The 27187-nt window shown below is 44.6% G+C and overlaps 2 protein-coding genes across 7 annotated transcripts in view; both read right to left on the reverse strand.

Moving 5' to 3' along the window:
- Positions 1-8822, reverse strand: part of LOC134293725 (synapsin-2-like) — a 27268-nt gene extending 18446 nt beyond the window's left edge. Inside the window, exon 1 of one of the 2 annotated variants that reach the window (XM_062962180.1) lies at positions 8743-8822. In XM_062962180.1, coding sequence (XP_062818250.1) covers positions 8743-8801 — 59 coding nt within the window. In that variant the 5' untranslated portion in view covers positions 8802-8822. The remainder of the gene's footprint in view (positions 1-8742) is intronic. The other variant, XM_062962177.1, reaches the window with a different exon arrangement.
- Positions 8823-11228: 2406 nt separating this feature from the next.
- The window catches only part of LOC103282503 (carcinoembryonic antigen-related cell adhesion molecule 5), a 92328-nt gene continuing 76369 nt past the window's right edge, over positions 11229-27187 (reverse strand). For 3 of the 5 annotated variants that reach the window (XM_062962154.1, XM_062962158.1, XM_062962157.1), the window contains 4 exons: positions 23013-23145; positions 20910-20962; positions 15340-15371; positions 11229-13439 (listed from right to left, as the gene is read on the reverse strand). In XM_062962154.1, the coding sequence (XP_062818224.1) occupies positions 13317-13439; positions 15340-15371; positions 20910-20962; positions 23013-23145 (341 nt within the window). In that variant the 3' untranslated portion in view covers positions 11229-13316. The remainder of the gene's footprint in view (positions 13440-15339; positions 15372-20909; positions 20963-23012; positions 23146-27187) is intronic. The other 2 variants (XM_062962156.1, XM_062962155.1) reach the window with 2 other exon arrangements.

Consider the following 27187-nt stretch of genomic DNA (forward strand, 5'->3'; position numbering starts at 1 on the left):
TAGTATGCAGCCCTGATGTCCGCACTCCTTTCTCAATCTGGAACCCATCTCCTGTTCCGTGGTCTGTTCTGACTGTGGCTCCTTGGTCTTTATACAGATTTCTCAGGAGACAGACACGGGGACTTGGTCTCCCCAGACCACCAAGAACATGCCACAGTTTGTTATGATCCACACAGTCAAAGGCTGTGTAGATGCACCCAAAGCCCACACCATCCTTGAGAGGCAGGTCACCTTTCTCCACCTTGACCCCTGGACCGCTTCACCTTCGTCCCCTTTTGCCCCAAACACCCCCGGTCGCTTTCTGTATCCCTGTTGATTGTTTGCAGGACAAGCAAAGCCCTGTTTACGAGTGCCCAAGCAAGGGTCACTGGGGCCCTCAAACCCTCCTCAAACCCTCGTCAAACTCTCAAATCCTCCTCAAACCCTAAAACCCTCAAACCCTCCTCAAACCCTAAAACTCTCAAACCCTCCTTAAACCCTACTCAAACCCTCCTCAAACCCTAAAACCCTCCTCAAACCCTAAAACCCTCCTCAAACCCTCCTCAAACCCTCCTCAAACCCGCCTCAAACCCGCCTCAAACCCGCCTCAAACCCTCAAAGCCTCAAACCCTCAAAGCCTCCTCAAACCCTCCTCAAACACTCAAACCCTCCTCAAACCTCAAACCCTCCTCAAACCCTCCTCAAACCCTCAAACCCTCCTCAAACCCTCCTCAAACCCTAAAACCCTCAAACCCTAAAACCCTCAAACCCTCCTCAAACCTGCCTCAAACCCTAAAACCCTCAAAGCCTCAAAGCCTCCTCAAACCATCAAACCCTCAAACACTCAAACCCTCCTCAAACACTCAAAGCCTCCTCAAACCCTCAAACCCTCAAACCATCATCAAACCCTCAAACCCTCAAACCCTCAAAGCCTCCTCAAACCCTCCTCAAACACTCAAACCCTCCTCAAACCCTACTCAAACCCTACTCAAACCCTCCTCAAACCCTAAAACCCTCAAACCCTCAAACCCTCCTTAAACCTTACTCAAACCCTCCTCAAACCCTAAAACCCTCAAACCCTCCTCAAACCTGCCTCAAACCCTAAAACCCTCAAAGCCTCAAAGCCTCCTCAAACCATCAAACCCTCAAACACTCAAACCCTCCTCAAACACTCAAAGCCTCCTCAAACCCTCAAACCATCATCAAACCCTCAAACCCGCAAAGCCTCAAAGCCTCCTCAAACCCTCCTCAAACCCTCCTCAAACCCAAAGCCCATGCCACCCTTGAGAGGCCGGCCACCTTTCCCCACCTTGACCCCTGGACCGCTTCACCTTCGTCCCCTTTTGCCCCAAACACCCCGGTCGCTTCCTGTATCCCTGTTGTTTGCAGGACAAGCAAAGCCCTGTTTACGAGTTGTTTGCCCAAGCAAGGGTCACGGGGCCCATAAAAGAGTGGCACGGCATCCGTGGGACGAGCGGCATCCATGGCGGCACCTCCTGCCTTTGTTTGCCCAAGGCGAGGCCTTTTACCCATGACAAGTCAAAACCCACCATTGGCCATATAATAATAATACTAAGGCCACTTTGCGCATGATTCATCCCCACCCATGGGCATGATAGTCCTCCCTTTGTATGGGCAAACGGCTCATAAATGCCTTTGGGGTGAGCAGGAACGAGTAAGATGATGTCCTTCGTGCATAAGGTGAAGGACAATGGGATCTATAATCGACGCATTTTCATGCAGGGTTTTCAGTGTGGAGATGGGACTCTCCAAACATTATATAGGACTGCATCTTGGAGAACCAGCATAAACGATGATGAGGGACAATGGGATCTATAGTCAAGGGTCACAGATAAGATGGAGCTCTCCATCTGCATCCTCCATCTGCCCTGGATGGCCAGCATAAGCAATGATGAAGGATGATGGGATCTATAGTCAAGGGTCACAGATAAGATGGAGCTCTCCATCTGCGTCCTCCATCTGCCCTGGATGGCCAGCATAAGCAATGATGAAGGATGATGGGATCTATAGTCAAGGGTCACAGATAAGATGGAGCTCTCCATCTGCATCCTCCATCTGCCCTGGATGACCAGCATAAGCAATGATGAAGGACGATGGGATCTATAGTCAAGGGTCACAGATAAGATGGAGCTCTCCATCTGCGTCCTCCATCTGCCCTGGATGGCCAGCATAAGCAATGATGAAGGATGATGGGATCTATAGTCAAGGGTCACAGATAAGATGGAGCTCCCCAAATATTAGATGGGATTGCATCCTGGATAACCATCATAACCAATGGTGAAGGATGATGGGCGTCAAGGGTTTCCAGGGCGAATATGTAAAACTCCAAATATAATTATGGGACTGTGTCTTGGATGGCCGGCATAAGCTATGATGAAGGATGATGGGATCTATAGTCAAGGCTCACATGCAGTGTTTCCAGGACAAAAACGTAGCCTTCCAAATATTATGGGACTGCAACAACCAACTGCCCTGGGTGGCTAACATAAGCAATGAAGAAGGATTATGGGATATATAGTCAAGGTTCACATATAAGATGGAGCTCGCCAAATGCTTTGGGACTACATCCTCCATCTGTCTCGGATGGCTAGCATAAGCAATGAAGAAGGATGATGGGATATATAGTCAAGGGTCACATATAAGATGGAGCTCGCCAAATGCTTTGGGACTACATCCTCCATCTGTCTCGGATGGCTAGCATAAGCAATGAAGAAGGATGATGGGATATATAGTCAAGGGTCACATATAAGATGGAGCTCGCCAAATGCTTTGGGACTACATCCTCCATCTGTCTCGGGTGGCCAGCATAAGCAATGAAGAAGGATGATGGGATATATAGTCAAGGGTCACATATAAGATTGAGCTCGCCAAATGCTTTGGGACTACATCCTCCATCTGTCTCAGATGGTTAGCATAAGCAATGAAGAAGGATGATGGGATATATAGTCAAGGGTCACATATAAGATGGAGCTCGCCAAATGCTTTGGGACTACATCCTCCATCTGTCTCGGATGACCAGCATAAGCAATGAAGAAGGATTATGGGATATATAGTCAAGGTTCACATATAAGATGGAGCTCGCCAAATGCTTTGGGACTACATCCTCCATCTGTCTCGGATGGCTAGCATAAGCAATGAAGAAGGATGATGGGATATATAGTCAAGGGTCACATATAAGATGGAGCTCGCCAAATGCTTTGGGACTACATCCTCCATCTGTCTCGGATGGCCAACATAAGCAATGATGAAGGATGATGGGATATATAGTCAAGGGTCACATATAAGATGGAGCTCGCCAAATGCTTTGGGACTACATCCTCCATCTGTCTCGGATGGCTAGCATAAGCAATGAAGAAGGATTATGGGATATATAGTCAAGGTTCACATATAAGATGGAGCTCGCCAAATGCTTTGGGACTACATCCTCCATCTGTCTCGGATGGCTAGCATAAGCAATGAAGAAGGATGATGGGATATATAGTCAAGGGTCACATATAAGATGGAGCTCGCCAAATGCTTTGGGACTGCATCCTCCATCTGTCTCGGATGGCCAGCATAAGCAATGATGAAGGATGATGGGATATATAGTCAAGGGTCACATCTAAGATGGAGCTCGCCAAATGCTTTGGGACTGCATCCTCCATCTGTCTCGGATGGCCAGCATAAGCAATGATGAAGGATGATGGGATATATAGTCAAGGGTCACATATAGTGTTTCCAGGACAGAGATTTAGCCTTCCAAATATTATGGGACTGCAACAACCATTTGCCCTGGATGGCCAACATAAGCAATGAAGAAGGATGATGGGATATATATTCAAGGGTCACATATAGTGTTTCTGGAACAGAGATTTAGCCTTCCAAATATTATGGGACTGCAACAACCATCTGCCCTGGATGGCCAGCATAAGCAATCATGAAGGGCGATGGGGTATATTACACAATGCAACAAAATTTCCTGTTCCTGGTTTGAAAGTATTATTTCCTGTTTAGTTGTGCGGTCCTGACTTTGAAAGTAGCTGTTACAGTCCCGAAACTTCGTTTTTGTGGTTGCCACAAAGTAGGTTGACTTGGTTGAGACGTTCAGTGGAAAACTAGAGCCAGATGTGCTATAGCAGGACGTCCCGCAAAGTTTTATAAACTTTCCCCATGTTTTTAATAATAGAACCAATTGGGAAATAATAACATTTATAAACCAGGAACGAACAACGTGTTGCATAGCGTTGTGGGTCTGCAACCACATGTTAAAGGATGATAGGCTCTACAGTCAAGGGTCTCATGCAGTGTTTCCATTCATTCTGCAGTGTAAATATAGTCTGATTTGTCTCTTTGGCCTCGGAATCTGAAAATGGGGAACGTTGGTTACGTTTTGGAGGAACTACGTAGTTTCCTCGAAGATGGGAGGAAACCACAGCGCTTAGCAAGTCATTGGAACCTGCTTCCTATTTCTAATTGCGGCGTTTTGCAAAAATCCAGCCTCTTGGGTGCGTCTACATTGGGGAACGAATGCAGTTTGACACCACTTTCATTGGCTCAATGCTATGGCATCCTTGGAGTTGTGGTTTGAAGAGGTGTTTCCTATGCATCTGCCTACTACAATGCATTTGAACTGCCTTTGGCTTAATGCTACGGAATGATGGGAGTTGTAGTTTGACTAAGGACACAACTAGAATGGGTGGAGTGGGAGCCCACCTGAACTGCTTTGGGCTTAATGCTATGGAATGATGGGAGTTGTAGTTTGACTAAGGACACAACTAGAATGGGTGGAGTGGGAGCCCACCTGAACTGCTTTGGGCTTAATGCTACGGAATGATGGGAGTCGTAGTTTGACTAAGGACACAACTAGAATGGGTGGAGTGGGAGCCCACCTGAACTGCTTTGGGCTTAATGCTACGGAATGATGGGAGTCGTAGTTTGACTAAGGACACAACTAGAATGGGTGGAGTGGGAGCCCACCTGAACTGCTTTGGGCTTAATGCTACGGAATGATGGGAGTCGTAGTTTGACTAAGGACACAACTAGAATGGGTGGAGTGGGAGCCCACCTGAACTGCTTTGGGCTTAATGCTACGGAATGATGGGAGTCGTAGTTTGACTAAGGACACAACTAGAATGGGTGGAGTGGGAGCCCACCTGAACTGCTTTGGGCTTAATGCTATGGAATGATGGGAGTTGTAGTTTGACTAAGGACACAACTAGAATGGGTGGAGTGGGAGCCCACCTGAACTGCTTTGGGCTTAATGCTACGGAATGATGGGAGTCGTAGTTTGACTAAGGACACAACTAGAATGGGTGGAGTGGGAGCCCACCTGAACTGCTTTGGGCTTAATGCTACGGAATGATGGGAGTCGTAGTTTGACTAAGGACACAACTAGAATGGGTGGAGTGGGAGCCCACCTGAACTGCTTTGGGCTTAATGCTACGGAATGATGGGAGTCGTAGTTTGACTAAGGACACAACTAGAATGGGTGGAGTGGGAGCCCACCTGAACTGCTTTGGGCTTAATGCTATGGAATGATGGGAGTTGTAGTTTGACTAAGGACACAACTAGAATGGGTGGAGTGGGAGCCCACCTGAACTGCTTTGGGCTTAATGCTACGGAATGATGGGAGTCGTAGTTTGACTAAGGACACAACTAGAATGGGTGGAGTGGGAGCCCACCTGAACTGCTTTGGGCTTAATGCTACGGAATGATGGGAGTTGTAGTTTGACTAAGGACACAACTAGAATGGGTGGAGTGGGAGCCCACCTGAACTGCTTTGGGCTTAATGCTACGGAATGATGGGAGTCGTAGTTTGACTAAGGACACAACTAGAATGGGTGGAGTGGGAGCCCACCTGAACTGCTTTGGGCTTAATGCTACGGAATGATGGGAGTTGTAGTTTGACTAAGGACACAACTAGAATGGGTGGAGTGGGAGCCCACCTGAACTGCTTTGGGCTTAATGCTATGGAATGATGGGAGTTGTAGTTTGACTAAGGACACAACTAGAATGGGTGGAGTGGGAGCCCACCTGAACTGCTTTGGGCTTAATGCTACGGAATGATGGGAGTCGTAGTTTGACTAAGGACACAACTAGAATGGGTAGAGTGGGAGCCCACCTGAACTGCTTTGGGCTTAATGCTATGGAATGATGGGAGTCGTAGTTTGACTAAGGACACAACTAGAATGGGTGGAGTGGGAGCCCACCTGAACTGCTTTGGGCTTAATGCTATGGAATGATGGGAGTCGTAGTTTGACTAAGGACACAACTAGAATGGGTGGAGTGGGAGCCCACCTGAACTGCCTTTGGCTCAATGCTATGGAATGATGGGAGTTGTAGTTTGACTAAGGACACATTTAGAACGGATGCCATTTGACCCCACAGCATTTAAAGCATGGTCAAACTGCACTCGTTGCAACCTTCGTAAAACTACAAAACCCAGGATTACATACTATTGATCCAATACTAATAATTGATCATATAATGCAATAATAATAATAATAATAATAATAATAATATTTCTCACTTCCTGTTTTCCCATCCTGTTCTTAACTGTGAGTTGGATGTTTGTAACTCGGGGATGGACTCTCTCTCTCTCTGTATGTATATATATGTGTGTGTGTGTGTGTGTGTGTGCATATATATATATATATATATATATATATATATATATATAATAATAATACTAACAATAGATAATAACAGCCATAGTTTCTTGCAAGGTGGCTTGCCTTTGCCTCCCTCTGAGGCTGAGAAAGTGTGACTCTCTACCGTTGCAACTGAACAACTGAGGCTGGGAAATATATAGAGAGGAAGTTCCTCAGCCTTCTGTTTGGCAACCAAACTGCATCGGCCATAAAACGTCAAGAGGAACCTGATCCCGGAAAAGAAGCCTGGTGCAAATCCAATGGGGAAACGTAGTTCCTTCCTGTTGAACATTGCAGGTCCAATCCCTCTGGGTCGTGTCATTTCCGACCTAGGGTGACCCCAGGGCCGGGTGTTTCCGAGGCTGAGAGAGGGGCTGGGCAAAGGGGATTCGAACCCAGCTCTCCAGACTCAAATGCATGACTATCCTATTATTATTATTATTATTATTGTTGGAGATTGCAATAAATCATTGCAGGGCTTCATCTTCCCCACAGAGTTTGGGAAACGCAAAACTCCCAAGTACTGTACAGGATGAAACGTAATGCGGTACATAAATACCAGTTTAAAGTGTTGTTGATATGGGACTATGATCTCAATTCAACCAGAGACCCATTGGATGCCATTGGAGTGGATAGTCAAACCCTCTCTGTAATATTCTTCATATTGTTGCATGAGAAAACCAGCCCTGGGTCCTTGGGATGTCTAGTTTACCTGGGCCAGGTCCAGGGGCGGTTCAACCATTAGGCGAAGTATGAGGTTGCTGAAGGCACCATCCTCTAGGGGGCGCCATTGAGGCACCTCATCCCACAATATCTGCTTTGAACTGGTTTATCCGAGTCCACACTGCCCTATATCCCCGTTCAATGTTTGGTGCTACATTCGCAAATATAGTAATTCCTACATAACACTACCATGTATTGAACTGCTTTTTCTGTCGATTTGTTGTAAAACATGATGTTTTGGTGCTTAATTTGTAAAATCATAATGTAATTTGATGGGGGAAAGAAACTAAGCTGGGAACTTCCTCATCAAGTTCCCAGTTTCACCTTTTTTTTTTTGGACTTTACCTGGACATTGCAACACAATACTTCTATTCAGGCGGGGGAAATCACCTCTCCCTGCCCTGGGGAAAAACCAATTTCACCACCCTGCGCTTTTGATGAACGGGACCTCTCGCATCGGAAGGAAATCTGCATTTCTACAGCCCAAACCCATCCTCTGTTATTTTTGCATGATAATATATGATATTTTGTTTCTCTGGGGTCTGGAATCGCCAGCCCAGCCCTATTAATGGCCATCACCATGCCATGTTCATCTCATAAGACAATACTATCCACACAAAAGTATAAAATTGGAATATACCGGCTGTGGAAAAAATATTAAACTGTGTTTTTCAACATTTTGTTCATTGTTGTTGTGCACCTTCAAGTCATGGTGATCCTATGAAAGAATGTGACTCATCCAAGGTCACCCAGTGGATTTTGATGGCCAAATGAGGAATTGAACCCAAGTAGTTTGCAGTCCAATACTAAAACTACTAGAGCTCCTGGTCATATCGCATACTGCCCAAAGCTAACCAAACTATTTTTATATTTGATGCATAAAATTCCAGAAGTGTTTAATAGAATCATAGAATCTTACAGCCAGAAAAGATTGCAAGGGCCATCTAGTCCAACCCCCACCATGCAGGAACTCTCTGCCTCGGAGTTGTTATTTTTCGTATTCATCCCTTGTCCCAGCTCACACCGGCCAGTGAGCCAAGTCCCTCTCTGTGACTGGTCAGAATCCGAGGCTTGGCTGCAGCCTATGCCAACTTGTGTATAAATGGGCTGTGAAACTGTATTCTGGATGCTATCTACATTGTGAATGAATCACTAGCTAGCATCTTATCTGCGGATAATAAAATCTTCCTTGGCTGAAAATTACCTTCTTTCCTTGCTTGCTGGCTAATTTCAATTGGGCCTGATCTGAATGCTCGCCAAAGCAGGGACTCATTTAAAATGGGCAGCTCAGGTGGATCACTTGCCTGGGTTTCTGCCAACAGGCTTCTCCCTGGTCTCACTGCCAAGAGTTGCCTCCTAAAATGGGGCCAACATTTCATAACAAACTCACTGGCCAACAGAGTCTTCTAGTAAAGCTGTGTATTCAAGCACCAGGGAGGTACTGGCCATAGCCTTGGCTGCAAACTATATAGCCCATACCATCAGTAGTTTAAATACATTGCAGGTGTAACAACCGGAGAGTGTGGCTTAAAGGCACAGTACACCCCACTCTCAGAAACCTTGAAATACATCTTCTTAGGAAAAATCTCCTGGGAACACTCTTGGAAGAAAGGGCAGCATGGCAACAATCTGCTGTGATCTGTGACTTGCTAGCAGATTATTCCAAAAATATAACACTAAAGGTTGCCACATTTGCAATTGCAATTTTGCTAAAGTAGCAAAATCCATACTTGAGGTCAGAAATGGAAATAGCAATGGTTTGGGATGATACAAATCAGACACTGTCATTGTTATGTTGCTGCTATCATAATTTTAAAGAGCTAGTTTTAATTTTTGAATAAGTTTTAATATTGGAAAGTGTTTATAAAGGTTGTATATTACTGATGTCATGGCCTATGGCTAGTACAATAAACCATTCATTCATTCATTCATCTTCTTAAGGTAGCCATAGAAACTGAGCAAGTCGCACTCTCTCAGCCTCAAAGGAAGGAGAAAGGCAAACTTCCCTGATGTATATAATTTTTTTAAAGGAAGCCATAGGGGGGAAAACATGCCCAAAGTTTATCTTCTTTGGGGGAAATAATTAGCGATGTGTAATATGAGGATGAGGACTCGACCAAGATCCATTGAGTGACCTTGCAGTGAGTCACACTCTCTCAGCCCCAGAGCAAGCCAATCGGTCCTGCAAGGAAACCCTATATAGACAGCAGGTCAACTGGAAGGCCCATCATGTATAATAATAATAATAATAATAATAATAATAATAATAATAATAATAATAATATGCCAAAATGAAGCTCGAACCCCAGTTCAATGAGGGTCTCCCCCCTTTCTCTGCTTTAGGGGAAGCCCAGGCCTTTACTGGAACGCAGCTGCGGCAACAGGAAAAGCCACCTGTTTGCCCTGCAAAGGCTTTTGAAACAAGATGCAAATCCATCCCAGGAGAGGAAGGCAGCATGAGGACAGCAAAGGGCTTGGCAGTTTTTGTTTTGATGATAGAACCACTTAGGAAACGGCATTTATAACACAGGAATACAACCATCGTGTGGCATAGTGTTGTTTGAGATACGTGTCGGGGATCCATCTCTGCTCTGGGGAGGAATCTTGGGGCGAGAGCGCTGCCTTGGAAGGGATCAATATCTATAAGCCATAGATTTTGGTTCTTTTTAAATCCAACGGCACATCTGTGTATCTCGGTGCTGTCCACACAACTTCTGCTGCATGAAGAGGAGCAGCACGAGCCAACAGTGTGATGTGGCACTATCTATCCATTCATCTATTTATCCGGGTTGGACTAGATGGCCTTTGGGTGCCCCTTCCAACTGTAGGATCCATCAATTGGAGTTGGACTAGATGGCCTTTTGGTGCTCCTTCCAAGTGTAGGATCCATCCATCTGGGTTGGACTAGATGGCCTCTGGGTGCCCCTTCCAACAGTAGGATCCATCCATCCGGGTTGGACTGGATGGTCTTTGGGTGTCTCTTCCATATCTAGGATTCTATCTATCTATCTATCCATCCATCAATCGGGGTTGGACTAGATGGCCTTTGGGTGCCCCTTCCACATCTAGGATTCTATCTATCTACCTACCTATCTATCCATCCGGATGGTCTTTGGGTGTTTCTTCCATATCTAGGATTCTATCTATCTATCTATCTATCTATCTATCTATCTATCTATCTATCTATCTATCCATCCATCAATCAGGGTTGGACTAGATGGCCTTTGGGTGCCCCTTCCACATCTAGGATTCTATCTATCTACCTACCTATCTATCCATCCGGATGGTCTTTGGGTGTTTCTTCCATATCTAGGATTCTATCTATCTATCTATCTATCTATCTATCTATCTATCTATCTATCTATCTATCCATCCATCCATCCATCAATCGGGGTTGGACTGGATGGTCTTTGGGTGTCCCTTCCATATCTAAGATTCTATCTATCTATCTATCTATCTATCTATCTATCTATCTATCTATCTATCTATCTATCTATCTATCCATCCATCCATCCATCCATCCATCCATCCACCCACCCACCCCACCCACCCACCCATCCACCCACCCATCCATCCATCCATCCATCGGGGTTGGACTGGATGGTCTTTGGGTGTCCCATATCTAGGATTCTATCTATCTATCTATCTATCTATCTATCTATCTATCTATCTATCTATCTATCCATCCATCCAGGTTGGACCGGATGGTCTTTGGGTGTCCCTTCCATATCTAGGATTCTACCTACCTACCTACCTACCCATCCATCAACTGGGGTTGGACTGGATGACCTTTGGGTGCCCCTTCCAACTCTAGGATTCCATGAAGCTTCCACAGAGACTTCTTCCTGCTCCTCCCCACAATGATGCACAGACGTATCCTTTTTCCATACTTAATTTATTTAAATCTTTAATTAAAAACAAAATAACCTGATTTCACGTTACAATACATATATATTTATAAAGGCCCAACAGACCCGTTTTTCCCTGACCCGCCCCCCACAATCATCGCTGCGTCCCATCCTTGGCTCTGTCCCTCGCAATCCGTCCCCAAAAAGGGGTCTTTGGGGCAAAATGGGAAGAAGGAGGAGGAGGAGGAAAAGAGGGAGATGCTTCCAAGCCAAAGGGGTCAATTTCGGGATGCTCCAGTCATGACTTCACGCTCGTTGCGAACACTGAGCCATTGTCTTCCCTTCCACAAATGCTTGGCATGATGCACATAGCACAGCCAATGGATTGGAGCATGTCAAATGCCGTTGCGATTGGACAGAGGATGACTCTGGGTCATAAAAGGGACGGCGACCATGAAGGGACCCCTGAAATCTCTCCGTTCACTTTGCTGTTTCTTTGCAAACTTCAGAGTTTTGCACAAAGTCTGCTTTGCCCGGCTGCGTTCCGGTTTCTCAAAGCAAAACACTCCCAGCCTAAAATCTTCCTGCGCTCCCTTCGCTACACTTGGCTGCATTTTGCAAAACAAACCAGAGATAAAGCACATTCTTTGCAACAAAGAAGGGAGTCAACCAACCGACGTTCAAATGCAACGAATAAAGAATAATCTGAGCAAAAGGCTCAAAGTGATAGATATGTTTATCTCTGCAAGAGGAGCGAAGGAGATGGCACGGCTCTCCGACTCTCCGTTCCATTCGGACAGCATTTTTGGTCTTGATAGACGTCTTGGAGTCCTGCTCTCAGAATCCCCGATATGTGGGGATTATGGGAGTTGGAGTCCAAAACAATCCAGATAGGAAAAAGCTGAGCATCACTAGGGAAAGCTTGGGAAAACAAACCCTAAGGTTTATATTGATATACAATAGAGTTCCGGTTATCCGACTTCCGCTTATCCGATGCACCGTATTATCCGATGTGCTTGCGTCGCAGACTTTTCCCTCCTTTTCCCGGCTTGTCGGGAGGGATAATAGGGCCTCCCTATTATCCAACAGTTTCAGTTATCTGACATTCGGCCTGTCCGTTTATGTCGGATAACCGGAACTCTACTGTAATATCAGTGTTTTCAAAACTGGGAACCGATCCACTTGGATCCGCTTTGCAGTGTTTTGCTGATGTTCCCTGATTTTGAGCTGGATTTTCTGAGTTTACAGAAAGGAAGCTGGGGATTCTGGCCTGGTTTTGCAAAGTTCGGGGAAAAGGCACTGAATTTCGCCATTGTGCAATTTGAACATTTCCGTATATAACATCGCCACCTCAAATAAGGATACTGCAAAAACGTGGCTCTGTCTCGCCGTGCTTTTGCCTCCCCGATTTGGAACCGGATTTGAGTTCATCCAGAGAGACAAAGATGGGATTCGCTTCATTTAGCAAAACAAAAACAGCATTTCGTGATAACATTCGCGTACAAAGAACCCTGAGCGATCCAAGCATACGTGGAAAGGTTTCAAATGCTTGTGTGTGCAAAGGAACAATAAGGGAGGTGAGGAAAACAGAACGAGGTGCAGATGATTTCTGAATGTGAATGCCCAGAAAGTCGACCGTGGGAGGCAGAACCAGCCTGGCGACAGAGACCAATTTGTTGAAGGAAACAGAGCCGCTCCGGCGCCGGCAATTCCCTTCCTTCCGTGGCATAAAGCGCGGCTCCTTGGCAACCCGAAATCCCAAGAGCCAAGCCCAGGAGAGGAGAGGTTTGGCACAGCCAGGCCTTGCGAGGAGTTGCGGGATGCCGTTGTTGCGGAAAGATTAGCGGGAACCCGAGTCCATCCATTGCCCGGCTTCTCCTTTAGCCTTGAGCATTAAATACCCTCTTGTTTTGCTGCAAAACCACTAAGCGGTGGGTCTTGCAAGAGGTGCAAGAGAGAGGAATATTGAAAGGATGGCCTCGAAAGCTCCCTTTTCGCTTCGGAAAGAGGCACACGGCGGCACAGCGGCGTCTTTGGTCGGAGGCACGGAAAAGGCTCCAGAGAATAACAACCACAATTTTTTTAAAAAAAAAACACACAAAAGACAGATCCCTGATCATTTCTTCCTGATTTCTGAGTATATTGTCGCCCCGTCCGGAGGTTGTCCGGCCACCGGGGCCGGCTGCGGAGGATGGCTCGCGTTGAAAGCTAGCGTGGAATATTGTACGTCCTCGTCACCCTAAAAGGAAACAGGGGAAGGGGCATTGGGATTGGGAGAGAAGGCGGTCAATGGCAGGAGACGTGAGGGGTGCCAGTGCCCACTCCCCAAAATCCCCTCTTTGCATAAATAATAATAATAATAATAATAATAATAATAATAATAATAATAATAGTAATTTTATTTTTGTACCCCTGCCACCATCTCCCCAGAGGGACTCGGGGTGGCTCACAGATATAAAACCAGCATACAGTGATATCAAATACAAAAACACCCAAATAAATTTAAAAGGCATTAAAAAAAAATCACAATCATTATAAAACACATGAAAAACACAGCAATACAAACATAAAATGAGCTGGGCAAAGTGCACTGAGTGAAACTTGTAAACAAGAAGGAAGTTAAGATTCCTTTCCCGTTGTGCCGGGCCAACAAGGGCGCAAAACAACACCCGACATCCCCGGATTGGTTGGTGCCCCGTGCTGCCACAATATCTCTAGTCTAGTCGAGGAAATTAACAACATAATATATACCTCACAGCCTCCGAGGAGGCCCGCCACAATTGTGGGTGAAACATCAGGAGAGAATGCTTCTGGAACGTGGAACATACAGGCCGGAATACACACAACAACACTGATTCCAGCCATGAAAGCTTTTGACAAGAGCTCCGTTTCAGAGGAAGGAACTTGCCAAACCACCTCTGAAAACCTGACACAAGTCCAGAGCAAAATTTACCGTATATACTCGAGGATAAGCTGACCCGAATATAAGCTGAGTCACCTAATTTCACCCCCCCAAAAACTGGCTTATCTTTGGGTCAGCTGATACTCGAGAATATATGGTACATTTATTATTTTTCTCTATTATTATTGGTATTATTACATTTATTATTTTTCTCTATTATTGTTGCTACTATTACATTTATTTTACTCTATTATTATTATTACATTTATTATTTCACTCTGATCTTCGTCTTCTTCTTCTTATTATTATTATTGCATTTATTATTTCACTCTATTTATTATTACAGTAGAGTCTCACTTATCCAACACTCGCTTATCCAACATTCTGGATTATCCAACGCATTTTTGTAGTTAATGTTTTCAATATATCGTGATATTTTGGTGCTAAATTCATAAATACAGTAATTACTACATAGCATTACTGCGTATTGAACTACTTTTTCTGCCAAATTTGTTGTCTAACTTGATGTTTTGGTGTTTCATTTGTAAAATCATAACTTAATTTGATGTTTAATAGGCTTTTCCTTAATGCCTCCCTATTATCCAACATATTCACTTATCCAACATTCTGCCGGCCTGTTTATGTTGGATAAGTGAGACTCTAACTGTTTTACATTTATTTTACTCTATTATTATTATTATTATTATTATTATTATTATTATTATTATTATTATTGTTATTGCATTTATTAGTTTATTTATTATTACTTGTATTATTTTCCTGTATTTATTATTATTATTATTATTATTATTACATGTATTATTTTACTCTATTATTATTAAAAAGTATACATAAGGGCATTTACATTGAAGAAGATGAGAATAAGGATTTGATCAGAGTTGGAGAGTCTTATCTTAAATTAGAGTTTTATGTAAATATTCAAAAACATTTAACCTACTGATGCCTCAATTAATGTAATTTTGTTGGTATCTGTTTTTATTTCTGAAATTTACTGCTCTCGGCTTATACTCGAGTCAATAAGTTTTCCCAGTTTTTTTGTGGTAAAATTAGGTGCCTCGGCTAAATAAATAAATAAAGCAAATAAGTAAATAAATAAATAAATAAACAGTGTCGAGCATAATCCAGATGCCGTTGCAACGCTGAACGCAACGCTGAAGATGGGAACAGGGGTCCCGGGTGCAAAACACAAAAAGTTCAGAAAACTGTGCATCCTTACCGTTCTGGGCTTGGAGTCAGTGGCGCCCTGGTCTGCAAAGGAAGGTCAGGACAGAGAGAATCAGGGCACCGGGTTGTGAACAGGCGGGACCGGCACCCGAGCCCCAACCGGCCGCAAAGCGTGAGCCACGGAGGAAGGACGGGAACGAGGCCAAAGGACCACGTCCCTTTCGCCGTGGGGTTAGCGGAAGCAAGGCCTTGTGCGCGGTGCAAAGCGGGGCGAGGGAGCCAGCGGTGCAGCGCAAAGGCAATGTGACGGGGCCTCTTTCCCACCAACATAGCGGACCCATAAGAAGGAGGAAAACTCCGTGCCAGTTGGGTCCAGGCAGGCATGTGGCCAAGCCATCTTGCTTTATGCAACTCTTGGAAAAACCTTCTTGACGTTGGTCCCTTAATAAGGGTTGCATAGAGAAGAGAGCATTGCAGTGAAGAAATGGGCAAGAGCTGCCTTGCTTTATGCAACTCTTAAAACACTTCTTGACGTTGGTCCCATAGCCCTTTTAAGGGTTGCATAGAGAAGAGAGCATTGCAATGGAGACATGCATGAAGACTTGGGTGGTAGAGACATCTTGCTTTATGCAACTCTTGAAAACCTCCTTGACATTAATCTTATAACCCCTTTAAGTGTTGCATAGAGAAGAGAGCACTGCAATGGAGAAATGTACAAAGACTTGGCTTTATGCAACTCTTAAAAGACTTCTTGACATTGGTCCCATAGCCCCTTTAAGGGTTGCATAGAGAAGAGAGCATTGCAATGGAGACATGCATGAAGACTTGGGTTGTAGAGACACCTTGCTTTATGCAACTCCTAAAAGACTTATTGACATAATGGTCCCATAACACTTTTAAGCGTTGCATAGAGGGGAATGTTCCGTGCCAGGTGGGTCAAGGCGGGCATCACAATGGAGAAAACAATGACCAAGCCACCTTGCTTTATGCAACTCTTCAAAGACTTCTTGACGTTGGTCCATAACACCTTTAAGGGTTGCATAGAGAAGAGAGCATTGCAATGGAGACATGGGCAAAGACTTGGGTTGTAGAGACACCTTGCTTTATGCAACTCCTAAAAGACTTATTGACATAATGGTCCCATAACACTTTTAAGCGTTGCATAGAGAGTAAGGCTTTGTGCCACATGGCTCAACTCAAGCACTGTGACTGAGACAACCCCAAAGACCTGGAACCTAGAGCCATCTTGCTTTATGTAACTATTGAAAACCTTCTTGATATTAGTCCCATAACACCTTTAAGTGTTGCATGAGAAGACATCATTGCAATGAAGAAATGGACAAGAGCTGCCTTGCTTTATGCAACTCTTAAAAGACTTCTTGACGTTGGTCCCACAGCCCCTTTAAGGGTTGCATAGAGAAGGAAGCAATGCAATGGAGACATGGACAAAGACTTGCATTACAGAACCACCTTGTTTCATCCAACACTTACAAGGACTTCCTTACATAATGGTCCCATAACACTTTTAAGCATTGCATAGAGGGGAATGTTCCATGCCAGGTGGGTCAAGGCGGGCACCACAATGGAGAAAACAATGACCAAGCCACCTTGCTTTATGCAACTCTTCAAAGACTTCTTGACGTTGGCCCATAACACCTTTAAGGGTTGCATAGAAAGACTTGGATTGCAGATCCACCTTGCTCTATGCAACTGTTAAAGACCCCTTGACGTAATGGTCCCGGTGTTGTCTAGAGAGGACAGATGGGTCAACTCAAGCACTGTGACTGAGAAAGCAATGAAACCATCTTGCTTTATGCAACTCTTGCCATTGGCCCCATAACACCTTTCAAGCATTGCATGGGGAGGAAAAGTTCCACAATGGACACATCGACTTCAGCAAAGACCTGGAACATGAGGGCATCTTGCTTTATGCAACTCCTAAAGACCTCTTGACTTTGGTGACATCGTGTTGTATGTTTTCTGGGCTGTATGGCCATGTTCCAGGAGCATTCTCTCCTGACGTTTCGCCCACATCTATGGCAGAGGTTGTGAGGTATGAGGACGCCTGCCATAGATGTGGGCGAAACATCAGGAGAGAATACTTCTGGAACATGGCCATACAGCCCGGAAAACATACAACAACCCTTTGGTGACATCTTTCAGTCTTGCATAGAGAGAAGAAAGCAGCCATGACAAAGGCTTGGAATGTAGAACCATCTTGTTTGATGCCACATTTAAAGACCCAGAAACCTCTTAGGAGCCCGGAATCCAAAAAGCTCTGCTCTGGGTAAATGCAGTTTGGGAACCAGGCTGGAAATCCCTTCCTCATCATTCCAGGTTCTCGACTTCATCACATTTCTGCAAAACCTTTAAGCGTTGCATAGAGAGGATGGGGAAAACAACAGCAGCAAAGACCTGGCATGTAGACCCACCTTGCTTAGATGCAATTCTTAAAGACTTAGGAACTCTTTTGAAGTCTGGAATCCAAAAACTATAGATCTAAGCCAGTGATTTCCAAAGTGGGCGCTACTGCCCCCTGGTGGGCACTGCAGAGATCCAGGGGGGTGGTGATGGCACCTATTAGGACACGAGGGTGGGGCCAGAGGAGGGGCGTGGCCTCTTCCCAAGAGGGTGAGACAGGACTGAGCATCTATACCATTCCTGAGGCGCTTGTTGGGACACAGAGGGCGGAGCTAGGGAAGGGGGCGGAGCCTCCTTCCAGGAGCCTGAGACAGGGCTGAGCATCTATACCTCTCCTGAGAGGCCTTTTAGGACTAAAGGGCGGGGCTAGGGAAGGGGCGGGGCTAGGGAAGGGGGCGGGGCCTCTTCCCAAGAGCATGAGACAGGGCTGAGCCTCTATACCTCTCCTGAGAGGCCTTTTAGGACTAAAGGGCGGGGCTAGGGGCAGGGCCTCTCCCCAAGAGCACAAGACAGGACTGAGGTGCTTGTTAAAACACGGGGGCGGGTATAGAGGTTCAGCTCCGTCAGGCACTTGGGAAGAGGCCCCGCCCCCTCCTCTAGCCCCGCCCCCTTTGTCCTGGCAAGCACCTCATGACAAGGATAGAAGCTCAGCCCTGCCTCAGAGCTTGTAACTCCGCCCATCCCAGTCCTGGCCGCCCATTGGTGGCCCCGCCCACCTCCCCCTCCCTGTCCTGCCTCTTGGACTAGGGGAGAGGCTCAGCCCCGCCCTCTTGAGCAGGAGCCACGCCCACCCCTCTAAGCCACGCCCCCTTTCCAGGGGGTGCTGAGTCATATTTTTTCTGGAAAAGGGGCACCTAAGTGAATGCAAAAACGGCGCACCAGTTTGGAAACTGGGCGAGAACTCAATTCCTCCCCACTTCCCATCTTGCCGCAGTCACCCCGCAGACCTCCTCCCTTCCCGTCCTACCTGTAATGGGTCCGGTGTTAATATCCAACTGTTTTCCACCCTCCGGTTTCCCACCTTGGCCCCTCGCTTCAAAGCAAGATGGAAGACGCAAGCGCAGAAACGGCACCGAGGGTGGAAAACAGGAATGTACCCAAAAAGGGTCTCTCTGAGTCCGGACGCAATCCCTTTTGTGCGGGTTCCGGCTCTGCGTTTTCTCCATCACCAGGCTGTTCTAGAGCGGATGCAGCAGAAACCCCCCAAGCTGCCCCAAAATGCAAAGGGTTTTTGGGTTTTTTTTGCAAAGGGGAAGAACGACAGCGGAAGGAGCCAGGGACAGTTGCTGCCTTCCCAACACAACCGGTGGATCCCACAAAGCGGAGGGTCCGGAAAGGGATCCTGAGCCTTGGGACCGGGAAGCAAAGCCCTTTGCCTCCCCTTTGCGCGTTCGACTGGGGACACAACAAGCCTGGATCCTGGGTCAGCCTTGGCAGGAGTCAATGCAAAGGACTCTGGGCAAAGGATGGAGATCTGGACCGCCCGTGCAACGAGGAACACAACCCGAGTGCCTCTACACTGTCGAATTAAGACAGTTTAACCCCACTTTTAGCTCAATGGTATTGAATCACGGGAGCGGTTGTTTTATAGCATCTTTTGCCTTCTCTGGCAAAGAGCATTCCATCAAATACTAATACTACTACTACTACTACTAATATTAATAATCTCAGCCGGCATTTGAAAACAATAGACATGGACAAAATTACGATCTGCCATCTGCCATCTGGGATCTGCGTGAATCATCCGAAAATATATCACACAGTCCTAGACACTTGGGAAGTGTTCGACTTGTGATTTTGTGATACGAAATCCAGCATATCTATCTTGTTTGCTGTGTCATACAATAATAATAATAATAATAATAATAATAATAATAATAATAATAATAATACATCACACAGTCCTAGACACTTGGGAAGTGTTCGACTTGTGATTTTGTGATACGAAATCCAGCATATCTATCTTGTTTGCTGTGTCATACAACAATAATAATAATAATAATAATAATAATAATAATAATAATAATAATAATACATCACACAGTCCTAGACACTTGGGAAGTGTTCGACTTGTGATTTTGTGATACGAAATCCAGCATATCTATCTTGTTTGCTGTGTCATAATAAAATAATAAAATAATAAAATAATAATAATAATAATCCGAAAATACATCACACAGTCCTAGACACTTGGGAAGTGTTGGACTTGTGATTTTGTGATACAAAATCTAGCATCTCTATCTTGTTTGCTGTTTCATAAAATAATAATAATAATAATAATAATATTTCATATCACAGAATCACAAGCTGAACACTTCCCAAGTGTTTAGGACTGTGTGATATATATTATTATTATTATTATTATTATTATTATTATTATTATTATTATTGATACAAGGACATAATAATAATAATAATAATAATAATAATAATAATAATAATAATAATAATAATAATAATAATAATAAACATCACACAGTCCTAAACGCTTGGGAAGTGTTCGACTCGTGATTCTGTGATATGAAATCCAGCATATCTATCTTGTTTGCTGTGTCATACAATATACTAATATAACAACAACAACAACAACAATAATAATAATATACATCACACAGTCCTAAATGCTTGGGAAGTGTTCAACTTGTGATTCTGTGATATGAAATCCAGCATATAGATCTCATTTGCTGTGTTATATTCTGTCTTTGTGTCAATAATAATAATAACAATAATAATACTTTATTTATAATTCGCCGTATCTCCCTGAGGGGACCCAGGGTGAGAGGGATAAAGGAGGATGTAAATATAATAATCATAATAACTCCCGCAATTCCACCGCATTGAGCCACGACACTTAAAAGTGATGCCAAACTGCATTAATCCTGCACTGTAGACGCAACCATGGTTGGCTCACATTCGGGCAACCCAAAGTTGGGACGAGCTGACGGAACCGCAAAGGAGAGCTCACTTTCCTGCAGCTTCGGCAGAGCTTGGAAAGGCAACGTTTGCTGGGCATTGGCGCATAGGAACGTGATGCGTGGTGCAACTTTCAACACAACGGACATTAGAGCCTGGGTAAGTGACTGTTCTTGGATCGTTGCCCAGTGAAGGCCACCCTTCCAAGCTCCGGAGGAGGCGAGGGGCAGCGTGGTGCTGGCGGTGGTGTTAGTACCCGGCCGGCCCGTCCTTTGGGCAGGTACTTACTGTGGCCGGGCGCCGAGGGGACGGTCCCATTGGAGGCGTGCCGCTCCGTCCTCCTAGGTAGACAGCAGACACTGGGTGATCCCACACAAGGCACAACTGAGCCCCTCTCGAACCCCCATGAACCATGTCTTTAAACTAAGACTGGGTGGCCATCTCTCAGGAGGGATTGGATGGTGTCTTCCTGGCAGAATGGATCTGGACTGAACGGTCTCAACTCTAGCACTCTATCCTTCTCTGTGGATTTTGAAGCAGAGGCTGGATGGCCATCTGTCAGGAGGGATCGGATTGTGTGTTTCGACCTAGCAGAAGGGGGTCGGACCAGTCTCTCTACTACTCTGTAGGCCTTTAAGCCAAGACTGGAAGGCCATTTGCTGGGAGGGATTAGATTGTGTCTCCTCATCGGGCAGAATGAGGTTGGACTGGATGGCCTTTGAGGTTCCCTTCCAACTGTAGGATTCTGTCTATCTATCTATCTGGGTTGGATTGGATGGCCTTTGGTCTCTATTCCAACTCTAGGCTTCTGTCTGTCTGTCTGTCTGTCTGTCTGTCTCTCTATCAATTGATCTATCTATCTATCTATCTATCTATCTATCTGGGTTGGTTTGGATGACCTTTGGGTGCTCCTTCCAAATCTTGGCTATCTATCTATCTATCTATCTATCTATCTATCTATCTATCTATCTATCTTTAATATATCTAATCTATCTAATTTGTCTATCTATCTATGTTGGACTGGATGGCCTCTGGGTGCCCCTTCCAAATCTAGGATCTATCTATCTATCTATCTATCTATCTATCTATCTAATATAAATAATCTATCTAATTTGTCTATCTATGTTAGACTGGATGTCCTCTGGGTGCCCCTTCCAACTCCAGGATTCTATCCCTATCTATCTATCTATCTATCTATCTATCTATCTATCTATCTATCTATCTATCTATCTATCTATCTATCCATCCATCCATCCATCCAGCTATCTATCTATCTATCTATCTATCTATCTATCTATCTATCTATCTATCTATCTATCTATCCATCCATCCATCCATCCATCCATCCATCCATCCAGCTATCCATCTATCCATCCATCCATCCATCCATCCATCCATCCATCCATCCATCCATCCATCCATCCATCCATCCATCCATCCATCTATCTATCTATCTATCCATCCATCCATCCAGCTATCCATCCATCTATCTATCTATCTATCTATCTATCTATCTATCTATCTATCTATCTATCCATCCAGCTATCCATCCATCCATCCATCCATCCATCCATCCATCCATCCATCCATCCATCCATCCATCCATCCATCCATCTATCTATCTATCTATCTATCTATCTATCTATCTATCTATCTATCTATCCATCCAGCTATCCATCCATCTATCTATCTATCTATCTATCTATCTATCTATCTATCTATCTATCTATCTATCTATCCATCCAGCTATCCATCTATCTATCTATCTATCTATCTATCTATCTATCTATCTATCCATCCAGCTATCCATCCATCTATCTATCATCTATCTATCTATCTTTCTACCTACCTACCTACCTATGTATCTATCTATTTTGGACTGAATGACCTTTGGGTGTCCCTTCCAACTCCAGGATTCTATCTCTCTCTCTCTCTCTCTCTCTCTTTCTTTCTTTCTTTCTTTCTTTCTTTCTTTCTTTCTTTCTTTCTTTCTTTCTTTCTTTCTTTCTTTCTTTTTAATATATCTAATCTATCTAATTTGTCTATCTCTCTATGTTGGACCGGATGGCCTCTGGGTGCCCCTTCCAAACGTAGGCTTCTCTCATTCCTTCCAGTGAGGAGGGCAAAGGGTGCAAGCGAGCGCCGTGCCTTTGGCTCTTGACCCTGTTGCGCTTGCCTCCTGCCCGTCGATCCCCGGATCCCAGAGGCTTGTAGGGCCGGACCCCTTGGCGAAGGAGGGGGGAGAGAGGCAGGAGAGGAGCCCCCACCAGTGAGGCAGCACCAGACCCCCAGAGTGAGCCCCAAGCCCAGGCCCAGGAGCCCCAGAGCGGAGGAGGAGGAGGAGGAGGAGGAGGAGGAGGAGAGGAGGGGGGCGGGGGGGGTCCCACTTACCCCACAGAAGTCTTGGTGCAGATGTAGTAGACCAGCCCCGCAATGAGGATGACCGCGGCCAGGCAGCCGATCACGATCCCGGCAATGGCACCTCCGGAAAGGCCCCCGGGATTATCTGGATTATCGGGTTTCTCTGGAAAAAACAGAGAGAGAGAGTGTTGTAGGTCAGCCATCATGGCCTGTATTCCATCAAGAGATGGAGTCGGAAACAGATGAGGCTGCGGATTTTGCAGACAATTCTGCTCCTTGGCCTTGCAGCTGCCTGATATGGTTGTTTCAGAAGAACCTCTAATTGGCGAACATTCCGAAGTCTCCTCATTGTTACTCACACCAGACCTAGGTGAAGATGAGACTTTTAATCGGAAGGAATTTGTTACAAAAGATAGAAGCAGGAGAGAGAGATTGAGACGGAGTCAAAGATTAGCTCACAAGCAGAGCCGGCCCTAGGTATTTTTCAAGTGTATGCTGTTTGGTTATGCATTTGGTAGATCAGATCTAGTTTGCCAAATAGTCACTGTTGAATGTGTTTATGTTGAATGTTTTTATATTGTGGAATGATATTTTAAATTGTAAGTCGCTCGGAGCACTCTGGTGGAGAGCGACTAATTAAGAAGTAAAGTGAAGTGAAGTGAAGTGTATGCGAACAGAATTTTGGCAACCCCCCCCCCCCCAAAAAAAATCACTGAAAAATAAAAGCTTTGGATAAGCGAAAATGTTGGATAATAAACCCGGGCTGTGGCGCAGGCTGGTGAGCAGCCAGCTGCAGCCAGTTGCAACAAATCACTCATGAGTTCGGGGCCAGCTCGGAGCTGTCGCACCTCAGACTAAGTTGACCTTGCTATAGATACCCAGTCAGACACACAGATAGTCTTTTGAAGTTTTTATTAAGCAAAACAGTATGTAAACCAAGCAAGCAATAAAAAGGTAATTCAAAATTGTAGTGAAAGAGTCAATAGGTCCAAGAGATTCACAAGTTCATAAATGTCTATTAAGCCAAAAGGGCTAAGTCCATAGAATCAAAGAGCATAGCAGGAACAATAATCCATAAGGCAAATAATTAGTCCATAGAGTCCAAAGCACAAGATACAAGAATCCAAGATAATCCACAAGGCAAAGAGTCCAAAGAACAAGGCCCAAAGATCCTAGAACGCTGGCTAGGTAGAACTTCCACACAGATGAAGCGATGAAATTGCACTGACAAAGAATAGTCTGTGAAAGTATGCTTTAAGAACAACTTAGGAGTGCATTCCTCTTCCCACAGCTAGATTCATGTTTGCGCGCCAAACGCTCACTTCTACGGACCTGGGAACCCATCCAAGACAAACAGTCCTCTCTAGATAACTCCTCGTTATCTTGCACCTGGTCAGAAGCTAAACCGTCATCCTCATTATTTTCCAAGGCTGAAGTCTCTCCCTCAATATTTCTCATGTCAGCTTGACCGTTATCTGTTTCTCCTGGAATCAGCAGCTCATCCTGCAACTGCATGTCTGAGCTAACCTCTGCCTCAGACTGCTGATCTTGAATCCCAAATCCAGAATCCCCAGAATCCCCTCCATCGTCATCCAGAATCTGGCCAGCCTGTGGCTGGGATACAACAGGAGCCTGCGTTTGTCTCTGTCTTTGTTCTATGTTAAGGCATTGAATGTTTGCCTTATATGTGTAATGTGATCCTCACCCTTCAGGGTGAGAAGGGCGGAATATAAATACTGTAAATAAATAAATAAATAAATAATAAGGAGGGATTAAGGAAAAGCCTATTAAACATCAAATTACATTAAGATTTTACAAATTAAACACCAAAACATCATGTTTTACAACAAATCAACAGAAAAAGCAGTCTCGACTGCGCCCCCCGTATGTTTGGCGCCCGAAGCAACCGCTTAATTCGCCTCATTGTTGGACCGGCTCTGCTCACAAGTCAGGTGGCTAACTTTCCCATGGGAAGTTTTTGTGGGTCCTGTACTCCTTAATCTTACAGGCTTGGGATTCCTTAAAAGTGCCCCTCACTGTACTCTCGTTGCGGTGTCAACTTCGCCTTTCCTCGGAAGAGGTTCCAGTTTCCAGCTCCTTGCCTTGTCTCCTGAATCTGTGTCGAGTTCCCAGTTCCAGGCGAGCCGCGCCGAGCCGCGACTCCCGGGTAGACCTTGCCTTGCTACCACGTCTTCTTTGTTCCTGAATCGAGTTTGACTCTGCTTTGTTTACCTTGCTTTCTTGCTCCTGCTACGGGACTTTTCAAGTGGATTTGCAACAATTTGTTCCTGCTATTGTTTCATGGACAGGCTTTGATTCCTTAAAGTAAGCTATCGAGCTTCACTTGTGGATTACAATTTGGATATTGCTGAACTCTTTCTGGACTGCAATAGACTATATATTAAGGACTATTTCTTACTGTGACTTCCCACCTTAAATGCGCACAGATATTTATATTCTGCGAATGCCGCAACTCCTAAATAGAGTTCCTCATAAAAATAAAATAATTTCTGCTGCGACTTCGTAACTAATTTCGCAACTGTTATGAACCATAATGTAAATATCTGATACGCAGGATGTATTTTCATTCACTAAACCAAATCTGACACAAATACCCAATACAGCCAAATTTGAATACTGGTGGGGTTCATTTTGTCGTAGTTGCTGGGATTTATAGTTCACCTACAATCAAAGAACATTCTGAACTCCACCAACAATGGAACTGAACCAAACTTGGCACACAGAACTCCAGGAGAAAATACTGGAAGGGTTTGATAGGCGTTGGCCTTGGGTTTGGGAGTTGTAGTTCACGTACATCCGGAGAGCATGGTGGACTCAAACAATGATGGATCTGGACCAAACTTGGCACAAATACTCAATATGCCCAAATGTGAAGACTGGTGGGGTTTGGGGAAAATAGACCCTGGCATTTGGGAGTTGTAGTTGCTGGGACTTATAGTTCACCTACAATCAAAGAGCATTCTGAAACCCATCAATGATGGAATTCAGCCAAACTTGGCAGACAGAACCCTCATAACCAACAGGAAATACTGGAAGGGTTTTGTGGGCATTGACCTTGGGTTTGGGAGTTGTAGTTCACCTACATCCAGAGAGCACTGTGGACTCAAACAATGATGGATCTGGACCAAATGTGGCACAAATAAGGGACGGACTGTGGTGCAGCTGGTTAGTAGCCATTAGGTGCCTCGGCTTATATTCGGGTCGGCTTATACTCGAGTATATACGGAATCTATATATATAAAAGGGTAATGAAATTTCGGCCTAGGACAAAACAACAAAACTACAAATCCCAGAAACACTAAACTTGGCAGCACAACCCCTCATCCATGCCTCTACGTTCATACAACAAAATGAAAAGAAAAATAAAGTCCTAATTAGAGGGAGAGGAATAATTGTTTTTATCCAAGGCTAAGCTCTGCCCACTTGGTCTCCTAGCAACCCACTCAGCCCAGGGGACAGGTAGAGTTAGGCCACACTTAGGCCTCTTCCACACTGCCTATAAAATACAGAATATCTGATTTTGACTGGATTATATGGCAGTGTAGACTCCCACACAGCTATATAACCCATTTATAATGGACTTAATGTAAAGTAAAACCTTTACCCTTTACCTTAACTACCACCAATTCCTCAATACTTTTATTTCCCATACCACCAGACTTCGCCACAGCAACGAGTGGCCGGGCACAGCTAGTATGTATGTATATATATATATATATATATATATATATATATATATATACACACACACACATACACACACATACACACAAACACACACATATACACACACATGTCTATATATATATGAATATTAAATATGAATATTAAACTATCATAAGGGGTGCATAGGTATCTGTGAATATTAATACTTGTGCACACCTTTATGATAGTCTGATATTCACAGATACCTGTGTATAGTTTAATATTCACATGTATATATAAATGCACATGTTTACAACAGATGAGGATTCACAAATATGTATTAGTATTCACACCTTGATATCGGGTTAGTTTTCAGCCATACCTATGAGCACACACTTCTAGAATGGTTTAGTATTCACAAATACCTATGAACGCACCTTTATGATGAGTTAATATAAATATAAATGCGCACCTTTACGATGGGTTAGTAGTCACAAATAATACGCATATTCACTCCTCTACGATAGGTTAATATTCAG

This window comes from Anolis carolinensis, unplaced genomic scaffold, assembly GCF_035594765.1.
Source record: "Anolis carolinensis isolate JA03-04 unplaced genomic scaffold, rAnoCar3.1.pri scaffold_10, whole genome shotgun sequence".
NCBI classification, from domain to species: Eukaryota; Metazoa; Chordata; class Lepidosauria; order Squamata; family Dactyloidae; genus Anolis; species Anolis carolinensis.